The 13033-nt window shown below is 40.2% G+C and overlaps 1 protein-coding gene across 1 annotated transcript in view; it reads right to left on the minus strand.

The window, feature by feature from the left end:
• The window catches only part of LOC311135815 (rab GTPase-activating protein 1-like), a gene marked incomplete at its 3' end in the record, with an annotated part of 72759 nt that overhangs the window by 25209 nt on the left and 34517 nt on the right, over window positions 1-13033 (minus strand). Inside the window, exons 8-11 of the mRNA XM_084169853.1 lie at window positions 11496-11606; window positions 10787-10956; window positions 9894-10063; window positions 400-559 (exon numbers count right to left, since the gene is read on the minus strand). Of these exons, the coding sequence (XP_084025979.1) occupies window positions 400-559; window positions 9894-10063; window positions 10787-10956; window positions 11496-11606 (611 nt within the window). The remainder of the gene's footprint in view (window positions 1-399; window positions 560-9893; window positions 10064-10786; window positions 10957-11495; window positions 11607-13033) is intronic.

Genomic DNA, 13033 nt, shown 5'->3' on the forward strand with positions numbered 1-13033 from the left:
TTAGATTGCAAATCGCTCTGCTAAATGACTCAAATGTAAATGTACTGTTGAATGTTGGATTGCTTGGGTTGGATTATAAAGACCGCATAGAAGGGCAGGTTGAGAGGGTTGTTCAGACGGTCACCTTCCTCCTCGTCATCGTCACGTGGTGATGGCACCATAGAGCAGTGGGAGGCAGATTGCAGGATGAACTCTTACTAGTACTGACTTGCAGACCGCAGGGTTTACTTGCAATTATTGTGATATGTGATTGATTTACCTACTTTAGTTGAATGCACTGGATGACAGCGTCTGCTAAATGACTAAAATGTCAATGTAATGGGAAAGAGCTCTTCTGGCCTCAATGGGACTTTTTGGTAAAAATAAATGTAATAAATGTATGGTAGCTCAGTCAGTCACCTTCCTCCTCGTCATCCTCGGGGGGCGATGACACCATGGATCCTTGAGAGGAAGACTGCAGGATGTTGGGGCTGGCTGTCGTCTTCTTCCTCTCCCTCTCTAACTCACTCTCCAGGCTTAGCACCTCGTACAGGGTGTCCTTGTTCCTCTTACGCTCCATCTGGGAAGGTGGGAAAGGAGTCATGTACAGGGTGGAGACAATCAGTAACCTGTTTCATCCCATCTGGAGGGAGCAGGGTAAAGAGTCACATACACCCTTCCTGTCATGGATCTAAAAGCATTGGATTGGTGTTGTTTCTCTTCCGCTCTGTCTGGGAAGGAGGAGGGAAATGGAGTTCCATACAGGCTCAAGACAATAGGTGACCACTTTAACTAGCAGTTACATTGTCAAAGAAAATAAAAAATAGCCTTCTCACAATTCATGTTGGGTTGACATAAATTAACACTAAAAGGTATGTTCAGATATATTATTAATAGCACAACAATGAAAGCCAGGAAAAATGAGTTTTGGTTTCAGTGTGGTACAATTAATATAAATATAGGATGATGTCAGATATTAAGTGATTAAAACTGTCTCATCTGTCTGAGTTTTAGTTAGAAGGTCTGACACCTGTCTGAGTTTCAGCTTGAAGCTCTGTCTCACCAGTCTGAGTTTCAGCTTGAAGCTCTGTCTCACCAGTCTGAGTTTCAGCTAGAAGCTCTGTCTCACCAGTCTGACACCTATCTGAGGTTCAGCTTGAAGCTCTGTCTCACCTGTCTGAGGATTTGTCTTTATTTTTTTTTGGGGGGGGGGGGGGTAGATCAGCTTTAATATTGCAGATAAATTGTAACTTCAATCAATGTAATTGTCTGCATCACTTCAAATCCCCCATATGTTTTTTACATATACACACACACATATCCTTTAAAAATATATATTTCCCTTTATTACTTTCCAACCCACCACCCATTTCCTAATTGGAGTAAACTAGTGAACAACAATGCTTAGGCCTCTACTTCCAGCTTATACATACTATATATATATATATATATATATATATATATATATATATATACACATACTATATATATACACATACTATATATATATATATATATATATATATATATATATATATATATATATATATATATATATATATATATATATATATATATATATATACACACATATACATACACACACACACACACTGCTCAAAAAAATAAAGGGAACACTTAAACAACACATCCTAGATCTGAATGAATGAAATAATCTCATTAAATACTTTTTTCTTTACATAGTTGAATGTGCTGACAACAAAATCACACAAAAATTATCAATGGAAATCAAATGTATCAACCCATGGAGGTCTGGATTTGGAGTCACCCTCAAAATTAAAGTGGAAAACCACACTACAGGCTGATCCAACTTTGATGTAATGTCCTTAAAACAAGTCAAAATGAGGCTCAGTAGTGTGTGTGGCCTCCACGTGCCTGTATGACCTCCCTACAACGCCTGGGCATGCTCCTGATGAGGTGGCGGATGGTCTCCTGAGGGATCTCCTCCCAGACCTGGACTAAAGCATCCGCCAACTCCTGGACAGTCTGTGGTGCAACGTGGCGTTGGTGGATGGAGCGAGATATGATGTCCCAGATGTGCTCAATTGGATTCAGGTCTGGGGAACGGGCGGGCCAGTCCATAGCATCAATGCCTTCCTCTTGCAGGAACTGCTGACACACTCCAGCCACATGAGGTCTAGCATTGTCTTGCATTAGGAGGAACCCAGGGCCAACCGCACCAGCATATGGTCTCACAAGGGGTCTGAGGATCTCATCTCGGTACCTAATGGCAGTCAGGCTACCTCTGGTGAGCACATGGAGGGCTGTGCGGCCCCCCAAAGAAATGCCACCCCACACCATGACTGACCCACCGCCAAACCCGGTCATGCTGGAGGATGTTGCAGGCAGCAGAACGTTCTCCACGGCGTCTCCAGACTCTGTCACGTCTGTCACATGTGCTCAGTGTGAACCTGCTTTCATCTGTGAAGAGCACAGGGCGCCAGTGGCGAATTTGCCAATCTTGGTGTTCTCTGGCAAATGCCAAACATCCTGCACGGTGTTGGGCTGTAAGCACAACCTCACCTGTGGACGTCGGGCCCTCATACCACCCTCATGGAGTCTGTTTCTGACCGTTTGAGCAGACACATGCACATTTGTGGCCTGCTGGAGGTCATTTTGCAGGGCTCTGGCAGTGCTCCTCCTGCTGCTGGGTTGTTGCCCTCCTACGGCCTCCTCCACGTCTCCTGATGTACTGGCCTGTCTCCTGGTAGGGCCTCCATGCTCTGGACACTACGCTGACAGACACAGCAAACCTTCTTGCCACAGCTCGCATTGATGTGCCATCCTGGATGAGCTGCACTACCTGAGCCACTTGTGTGGGTTGTAGACTCCGTCTCATGCTACCACTAGAGTGAAAGCACCGCCAGCATTCAAAAGTGACCAAAACATCAGTCAGGAAGCATAGGAACTGAGAAGTGGTCTGTGGTCACCACCTGCAGAACCACTTCTTTATTGGGGGTGTCTTGCTAATTGCCTATAATTTCCACCTGTTGTCTATTCCATTTGCACAACAGCATGTGACATTTATTGTCAATCAGTGTTGCTTCCTAAGTGGACAGTTTGATTTCACAGAAGTGTGATTAACTTGGAGTTACATTGTGTTGTTTAAGTGTTCCCTTTATTTTTTTGAGCAGTGTATATATTTTATGGACACAGTCAATTTTACAATAATTCTACTTTGTTTGTTTTTACTCCTGAACTTCCTCTATCCTCAACCTCTCTGATCATTTTCATGATGTCCATCCGGTTTGCTTCTATATGCCATATATTTCTAATTGTGCTCTTTCACAAAAGCTCTCAACCTATAACCTATATACGTGGTCTTCTGTAGCTCAGCTGGTAGAGCACGGCGCTTGTAACGCCAGGGTAGTGGGTTCTATCCCCGGGACCACCCATACACAAAAAAAATTATGCACGCATGACTGTAAGTCGCTTTGGATAAAAGCGTCTGCTAAATGGCATATTATTATTATTATGGACACAGTATGCTTTACATTAGTTATCTTGTTGTTATTAGTTGTTGTTAGTTGTTATTAGTCCAATCCTTCAACTCCATTCAACACCACCCATCTATCTATTAACACCATCCATATTGGATTTCTATTTGCCATATATTTTTCAACTGTACTGTGATATTTTACAAAAGTTCTGAACCTTTCTATTCTCATTGTTTCTACAGATTGTAAATTGAAAATAAACATTTTTGCTAAAAGTATTATTATATTATTGATCAATTGACTATGACTTTTCAGATCACCCAGTAATGCTATGTGCAGGGTTAGCTCCAGGTAAATCTTGCAATCCTTTAGCCATTCCTGGACCTGTGTCCAAAAACAAGCTACAAATGGACAGTACCAAAACAAATTATCTAATGATTCTGTCTCTGCGCAGCAAAATCTGCAGAGCTGGGATGATTGTATCCCCCATATAAATAACATTCTATTGGTAGCAAGAATTTGATATAATCATTTAAATAGAAAAATTATAAGTTTTGAATCCGGCGTCATTTTGTGTATCAGTTCATAAACACTATGCTATGGGATCGGTACGTCAAAAATCTCTTCCCAACTATTTTGCAATCTATATGGGACGGCTGTCAATCCTTTGGTCCTTAAATGTAACTGGTATACTTTTTTATTTATCACAGTTTTCTTTAACCAATTATGTTCTTTAATGCAAGGCCGACAGACAAGTTCCTTACTTATTCCCCCTTCAGCTTTCCTCTTCCATTTTTGCGGTAATGCTGCAATTATTTGGTTGTAATTTTGGGTAGAGCAGACATTTCCATATGTTTTTGTTAGCTGCATGTGCAACATAACTCCACCAGTCCTACCGATGATATCATTTCCGAAGATTATACATTTTAAAAAACATTTTGTCCAACCCCCAATTTTTTTTTTATGATTTAGTATATTGGAGTTTAACCACAATATTTGATGCATTATTCGTTCTGTCGTTTCTGGAGGATTAAATTGAAATTGCAACCAACTTTCTATGGCTTGTTTTAGAAATAGTGATATTTGGGAGATTATTTCCTTTTCAAATAACTGAAAGTGAGAGGTTGTAATCTGAATAAAGGGAAAAAGGACATTATTGAACATTGGGTGAGACAATCTTACTAATTTGCTAGAGAACCAGTTCGGATTTAAGTATAACTTTTGTATTACTGAAGCTTTTAGTGATAGGTCTAATGCTTTAATATTTAATAACTTCTGTCCTCCGAATTCATATTCATTATATAAATAGGCTTGTTTAATTTTGTCTGGCTTGCCGTTCCAAATAAAATGGAATATTTTTTTCTCATATAATTTAAACAACTGTTCGCTAGGCGTAGGCAAGACCATAAGCAAATAGGTAAACTGGGATAATACTAAAGAGTTAATCAAGGTGATTTTTCCACAAATTGACAGGTATTTACCTTTCCATGGTAGCAAGATCTTATCTATTTTTGCTAACTTTCTATTAAACTGTATTGGAGTGAGATCACTTATTTCATTTGGGATATGTATTCCGAGTATATCCACATCACCATCAGACCATTTTATTGGTAAACTACATGGTCATGTAAAATTGTATTTTTTGTGATCCAATAAGTAATATAGTACATTTATCATAATTTGGTTGTAATCCAGAGAGGTTAGAAAATGTATATAAATCCTCTATGAGGCTGTGGAGGGATTAAAGTTGTGGATTTAAAAGAAAACATGAATCATCAGCGTACAATGACACCTTTGTTTTTAAGCCCTGGATTTCTAATCCTTACTATTATTGTTGGATCTGATTTTAATAGCTAACATCTCGATGGCCATAATAAATAGATATGCCGATAGTGGACAACCTTGTTTCACTCCTCTTGACAGTTTAAAACTTTCTGAGAAATAGCCATTATTTACTATTTTACACCTAGGGTTACTATACATGATTTTAACCCATTTTATAAGAGATTCTCCAAAATTGAAATGCTCCAGGCATTTATATATAAACCCAGTCGTATTTTATCAAATGCCTTTTCGAAGTCTGCTATGAATAGCAGGCCTGGTTTCCCAGATTTTTCATAGTGTTCTATTGTTTCCAGTACTTGCCTTATATTATCTACAATGTATCATCCATGTAAAAAACCTGTCAGATTAGATCGAATAATGTCCGACAATACCTTTTTAATTCTATGCGCTATACATTTTGCTAGAATTTTTGCATCACAACACTGAAGTGTAAGGGGCCTCCAATTTTTTTAATGGACTGGATCTTTATATTTTCCACTTGTATCCTGTTTCAGTAATAATGAAATCAGACCTTCTTCTTGAGTGTCTGATAATCTACCATTTACATAGGAGTGGTTAAAACATGCTAATAACGATCCTCTGAGTATATCAAAAAAAGGTTTGGTATACCTCGACTGGTATGCCATCCAACCCTGTAGTTTTCCCGGACATAAAGTCTTTAATTGCATCCAGAAGTTCCTCCTCTGTAATTTCACCTTCACATGAGTCTTTCTGTATGGCTGTTAATTTTACATTATCAATAGAATAGAATCTCTACAATTAGCTTCAGTTAGAGGAGATGGAGGCGACTGAAACGAAAACATATGCTTAAAGTACTTTGTTTCCTCCTTCAAAATATAATTTGGTGAATCATGGGTGACTCCGTCATTTGTAACCAGTTTCAGTAAATTATTTTTGGTAGCATTCCTATATTGAAGATTAAAAAATAATTTGGTGCATTGTTCCCCATATTCCATCCAGTTTGTTTTATTTTTATAATATATTACACTTGATCTTTCTTGAATAAATTTCTCAATTTCTTTTTGTTTTTCCTCTAAATTATTCTGAGTCTCTATGTTACAGTTTTTATTGCTATCTATATATTCTGTTAGACCTTCTATTTCCTTTGTTAGTATGGACTTGACCTAAATTGCTTTTCTTTTCAAGATGAGTCCTGAATTGCATGGCCACTAAAAGGCACATTTAAAGGTGTCCCACACAATAAGGGGATTTGCTGTACCTATGTTATGTCGGAAAATATCAGTTATAAATTCCTCTGTTCTAGTTAAAAACAAGTTATCATCCAATAGGCTTTGATTAAATTTCCAATATCCTTGCCCACATGGAAATTCAGTAAGAGTAATGTATATGCCAATTATATGATGGTCTGACCGCATTCTGTCCCCTATCAACACTTTTTAAACTTTTGGTGCCAACGAGAATGACATAAGAAAGAAGTCAAGACGACTAGCTTGATTGAGTCTTCGCCATGTATATCTCACTAGATCAGGATATTTAAGCCTCCATATATCTACTAGTTCTAATGTATCCATGACATTCACGATTTTAAGAGCATGAGGGAGATGGTCATTGGCAGATGTGATTTCCTTTACGGTCCATTGAGCTATTAAAAACGGTATTATAATCTCCCACCATAATATTAGAGTCTTGAATTGCTTGAAGAGTTGATCATTTATTATATATATTGTCAAAGAAGTGTGGATCATCATTATTTGGTCCGTAAAGGTTAATGAGCCATATCTGTTTATGGTCCAATAACATATTTAAAATAATCCATCTACCTTGCGTATCTGTTTGGACAATTTGCACATTCGGATCGAAATTACTGTTAATTAATATCATCACCCCTTTTGAGTTTCTTTGCCCATGGGAGAAGTATATTTCGCACCCCCATTTATTTTTCCATGCAACTTCATCTAGAGTTGTTGAATGAGTTTCCTGTAAACAATATAGAAGTTCAGGATGACGGTCAATCACCCTCGGTCTGGGGCTCCATGCAAGATCTCACCTCGTGGAAACGTATGATCTCTGTAATTGCAAACAAAGGTTTCTGTACCAAATATTGAGTTATGCTTTTCTGATGTATCAAATACTTATGTCATGCAATAAAATGCAAATTAATTACTTAAAAATCATACAATGTGATTTTCTGGATTTTTGTTTTAGATTCCGTCTCTCACAGTTGAAGTGTACCTATGATAAAAATTACAGACCTCTACATTTGTAAGTAGGAAAACCTGCAAAATCGGCAGTGTATCAAATACTTGTTCTCCCCACTGTATATATTTTTTTAGTCATTTAGCAGACGCTCTTATCCAGAGCGACTTACAGTTAGTGAGTGCATACATTTTCAGTACACAGCGTTGTACGAGATCTTCAGTTTCTAGTCAATTTCTCGCATGGAATAAATAGCCTTCATTTCTCAGAACAAGAATAGACTGACGAGATTCAGAAGAAAGTTATTTGTTTCTGGCCATTTTGAGCCTGTAATCGAAGCCACAATTTCTGATGCTCCAGATACTCAACTAGTCTCAAGAAGGCCAGTTTTATTGCTTCTTTAAATCAGCACAACAGTTTTCAGCTGTGCTAACATACAGTTGATGTCGGAAGTTTACATACACCTTAGCCAAATTCATTTAAAAACTCTGTTTTTCACAATTCCTGACATTTAATCCTAGTAATAATTCCCTGTTTTCGGTCAGTTAGGATTCACCACTATATTTTAAGAATGTGAAATATCAGAATAATAGTAGAGAGAATGATTTATTTCAGCTTTTATTTATTTCATCACATTCCCAGTGGGTCAGAAGTTTACATCACTCAATTAGTATTTGGTAGCATTGCCTTTCAATTCAATTGCCTTTCAAACTTGTGTCAAACATTTCAGGTAGCCTTCCACAAGCTTCCCACAATAAGTTGGGTGAATTTCCTTTCTCCTGACAGAGCTGGTGTAACTGAGTCAGGTTTGTAGGCCTCCTTACTCCACACGCTTTTTCAGTTCTGCCCACACATTTTCTATAGGATTGAGGTCAGGGCTTTGTGATGGCCACTCCAATACCTTGACTTTGTTATCCTTAAGCCATTTTGCCACAACTTTGGAAGTATGCTTTGGGTCATTGTCCATTTGGAAGACCCATTTGTGACCAAGCTTTAACTTCCTGACTGATGTCTGGAGATGTTGCTTCAATATATCCACAACATTTTCCTTCCTCATGATGCCATCTATTTTGTGAAGTGCACCAGTCCCTCCTGCAGCAAAGCACCCCCACAGCATGATGCTGCCACCCCTGTGCTTCACGGTTGGGATGGTGTTCTTCGGCTTGCAAGGCCCCCCTTTTTCCTCCAAACATAACAACGGTCATTATGGCCAAACAGTTATATTTTTGTTTTATCAGACCAGAAGACATTTCTCCAAAAAGTAAGATCTTTGTCTCCATGTGCAGTTGCAAACCGTAGTCTGGCTTTTTTATGGCGGTTTTGAAGCAGTGGCTTCTTCCTTGCTGAGCGGCCTTTCAGGTTATGTTGATATAGGTCTCGTTTTACTGTGGCTATAGATACTTTTGTACCTCTTTCCTCCAGCATCTTCACAAGGTCCTTTGCTGTTGTTCTGGGATTGATTTGCACTTTTCGCACCAAAGTACGTTCATCTCTAGGAGACAGAACGCGTCTCCTTCCTGAGCGGTATGACGGCTGCGTGGTCCCATGGTGTTTATAGTTGCGTACTATTGTTTGTACAGATGAACGCGGTACCTTCAGGCATTTGGAAATTGCTCCCAAGGATGAACCAGACTTGTGGAGGTCTACAATTGGAGGTCTTGGCTGATTTATTTTGATTTTCCCATGATGTCAAGCAAAGAGGCACTGAGTTTGAAGGTACGCCTTGAAATACATCCACAGGTATACCTCCAATTAACTGAAATGATGTAAATTAGCCTATCAGAAGCTTCTAAAGCCATGACATCATTTTCTGGAATTTTCCAAGCTGTTTAAAAGGCACAGTCAACTTAGTGTATATAAACTTCTGACCCACTGGAATTGTGATATAGTGAATTATATTTGAAATAATCTGTCTGTAAACAATTGTTGGAAAAATTACTTGTGTCATGCACAAAGTAGATGTCCTAACCGACTTGCCAAAACTGTAGTTTGTTAACAACAAATTTGTGGAGTGGTTGAAAAACGAGTTTTAATGACTCCAACCTAAGTGTATGTAAACTTCCGACTTCAACTGTAATTGCAATAGGGTTTTCTAATGATCAATTAGCCTTTTAAAATGATAAACTTGGATTAGCAAACACAACGTGCCATTGGAACACAGGACTGATGGTTGCTGATAATGGGCCTCTGTACGTCTATGTAAATATTCCATTAGAAATCAGCCCTTTCCAGCTACAGGAGCCATTTACAAAATTAACAATGTCTACACTGTATTTCTGATCAATTTTATGTTATTTTAAATGGACAAAAAAATGACATTTCTAAGTGACCCCAAACTTTTGAACGGTAGTGTCTGTCTCACCTGTCTGAGTTTCAGCTAGAAGGTCTGTCTCACCTGTCTTTTTTGCTAGAAGGTCTGTCTCACTTGTCTGAGTTTCAGGTAGAACCTCTCACCTGTCTGAGTTTAAGGTAGAAGGTCTCGGTGTAGCTGCGTTTGCTGAATGGCCAGAAGAGCCTCTCGTTGGGGGAGCAGACTCTGACCCTGGTCTCCAGCAGGAAACGAACCGGCTCCTCCACCTCAGTGATCACCAGGTCCACCGCCGTCGTCATATAGATAAGTTTATCTGTTAGACATAACCCATAACTGCCATCAATATAACCCTTAAAGAAACCCGTAGAACTGTGGTCAGGTACATAAACTTGAACCCAACACTCATCAATGTAAACCTTAAAGTTGTGGACCTGTACATTAACGTATCTGGAACACAAACATCCTCGATATAACGGTATACAGTAGCTGTGGTCGTAGCTATGTAGCTAGATGATATTAGCCTGTCACGGATTCTGCCGAGACTGCCCTTCTTTCTGGCTCGGGCAGGCTTCGGCGTTCGTCGTCACCGGAGTACTAGCTGCTGCCGATCTATGTTTTATGTTTCTATGTTCACCTGATTGTTGTCTAGTGTTGCGCACCTGTTTCCCATTATAGTATGATGTCATTCCCTATTTAACCTGTTCGCCCCCACTGTGTGTTGTGCGTGTTTGTTACTTGTTACGAGTGTCGTTTGTGAGCGGGTTTGCTCCTCCCTGTGTTTGGAGGTTTTGCTTGTTTCTTTACTATTCAGTAAAGTAGATTTTCATTTCATTCTGTGTCCTGCGCTTGACTCTGGCCTACCGCATTCCACATGACACAGCCAGAGTCAGCCACGGTCACGGTCGGCTATGAACTATCTAGGGTCATTATACTTAGAATCGTGGTCATACACAGACAGGAAAAATAACAACGTTAAGTTGGCACTACATAACAAGCTATGGACACCACTGCATGATGGCCGTTAGGCCTGCTGTACCTTTGGGTGTCTCCTCGTTGACAGCCTGGAACTGGGGTGTGTTGGGATTCCAGCTCCCTGTGATGATGTAGGACTTCCCATCGGAGGACTTCCCCATCGACTCTAGGTCTAGCAGGTGCATGTCACTGTTCTTCACGTTCTTCCCTGGGCTCAGCAGTAGGCCAAAGCACCTGGAACACACACACACACAGAACACACACACACACACACACACAAGAGCACACGCACAGAGCGGAAACACAGACCACACACACACCTCATAAGAGTGGAACCAGGTGGAAAGCCTCACCAGATTCATCCCCCACATAGTATCAGGCTAGCTAGCGATATATCCTTCATAAAACAGACCAGAGCATTAAATAACAGAAGATAACAGAGCTCTCCAATTCCGGCCCAGTATAGGAAGTGTAAAATAACAAAGAGCCATTGAAATGAGATGACGGCGGTTAAAAACAACGTTATTAACCGTTGAGAATTAGCAGGCTCAGAACAGAAACATCCTCATGGCTAAACTGGGACACTTCAACTCGGAAACAGACGGACATTAAACAGCGGTTGTTTATCAATTATAACTGAATTACGGCCTGTTATGAATAGCAGGGAGACGTCCAGCCTGAGAATTCTCGGTGGTGGCGAGACTTAGGGAGAAATGTACAGTACACTGTGTCATGTCTGCATTGGCCTCTCTATCGGTGTCTGTCTGTGTTACCTCTCTAAGGCCAGCTCCTTATTGGACGTCTGCTGGACGTAGACGACGACCTTCTTGTCCATTCCCGGACGCAGCTTGAAGCTGTTCTTGTCTTTGTCTTTCGCCACAGTGCTGGAAAAATAGAAAAATAAAAGAGAAGTTCTTACTCTAAAATGCTTTGGCTGGGATTGGGAGAGATCTTGCCTCATTGCCCTGAGAGCGTTGGGCTACATGAAATTCACAATACCATACACATGATGATAATATTCCACTTTGCGTTTGTTTATGCATTTCATTGATCTAACGTGATGACGCGAGCACTGATCATTCTTTCTGTTTTGAATGTCTGCAGAAAAAGAAGAGTCAACCTGATCAAAGCAGACTCCTCCTCCCAAAATATTACACAAATAATTTATACAGCACACACTCGAGGCCCTTAGAACATGCTGTTAGATACACCACACAGAAGCTATGAGCTAGTGAGATCGTAAATACAGTGTCAGAAAGCGACGGTGAATGCGGTAGGCGAAGTCAAGCGCAGGACACAGAGCTTACTGGAAACGTACTTTACTTGAAAGTAACCAGAGTAGAAACAATCTCCACACAAGGAGGAAAAACAACCCGCACACGAACACTGCCGATGACGAATACAATAACACACAACACACAATGCACGACAGAGGGTTAAATAGGGGAAACAATACAACATAATAGGAAACAGGTGTACACAATCAAGACAAAACCAGTCAAAACACAGAAACATAGATCGGTGGCAGCTCGTATTCCGGGGACGACGAACGCCGAAGCCTGCCCGAGCAAGGAGGAGGAGCAGCCTCGGCTGATTCCGTGACATACAGTAAGATACTCTGCAAAATAAAAACAGTGTCACCCGGTCTAAGAGTAATTCTGTAAATACATGTTTAACAAAACCAATACATTTGCTAATAAACACCATATTAGAGGATGAAGACTGAACAGTAAGACCGTCCAAGTTCCTTAAAAAGGACAATTTCAGCTCGTCACACTCACAACACTACTCTTTACAATCTTTGCAGTTTTGCTGAGTACTGTAGTCATAGTGTCTGCTCTGGAATTCCTGGAGCGTAACATCGCAATGACTTGCGTATTACTAGCTAGCGTGTGAACGCTGCGCTTAGATCTCAACATTCCACAAACAAGCAACCCAAGGCTTAATGAGGAGGAAATATGCCAGTCTAAAAATAAGCGATGGGATTTTTGTTTTCAAAACAACCAGTGTAGTATTTGGCCATTTGTGAGCTAAGGGAAGTGACTTGTTTGGTGGGAATTGGAAACAACCCCCATCAGAGCCTGAGGAGGAGGAGGACGGGTTAGATTTAGGGCTATGTCTTAATTGCCTTAAAAAGCTGGGGCAGTATGTTTTAAGAGAAGGAGTGTTGATCTAGGATCAGGTTAGCCTTTTAGATCAAAATCCTAGATAAGCATTCCTACTCTGAGACACTTGATACATACAGCCCCTGTCCTCTCCTCCATCACTCTGATCTAAGAGAACTGATGAGCCTCCACCATGTTGTTTCCAC

Source organism: Coregonus lavaretus (genome assembly GCF_964263955.1).
Source record: "Coregonus lavaretus genome assembly, chromosome: 10".
NCBI lineage: Eukaryota > Metazoa > Chordata > Actinopteri > Salmoniformes > Salmonidae > Coregonus > Coregonus lavaretus.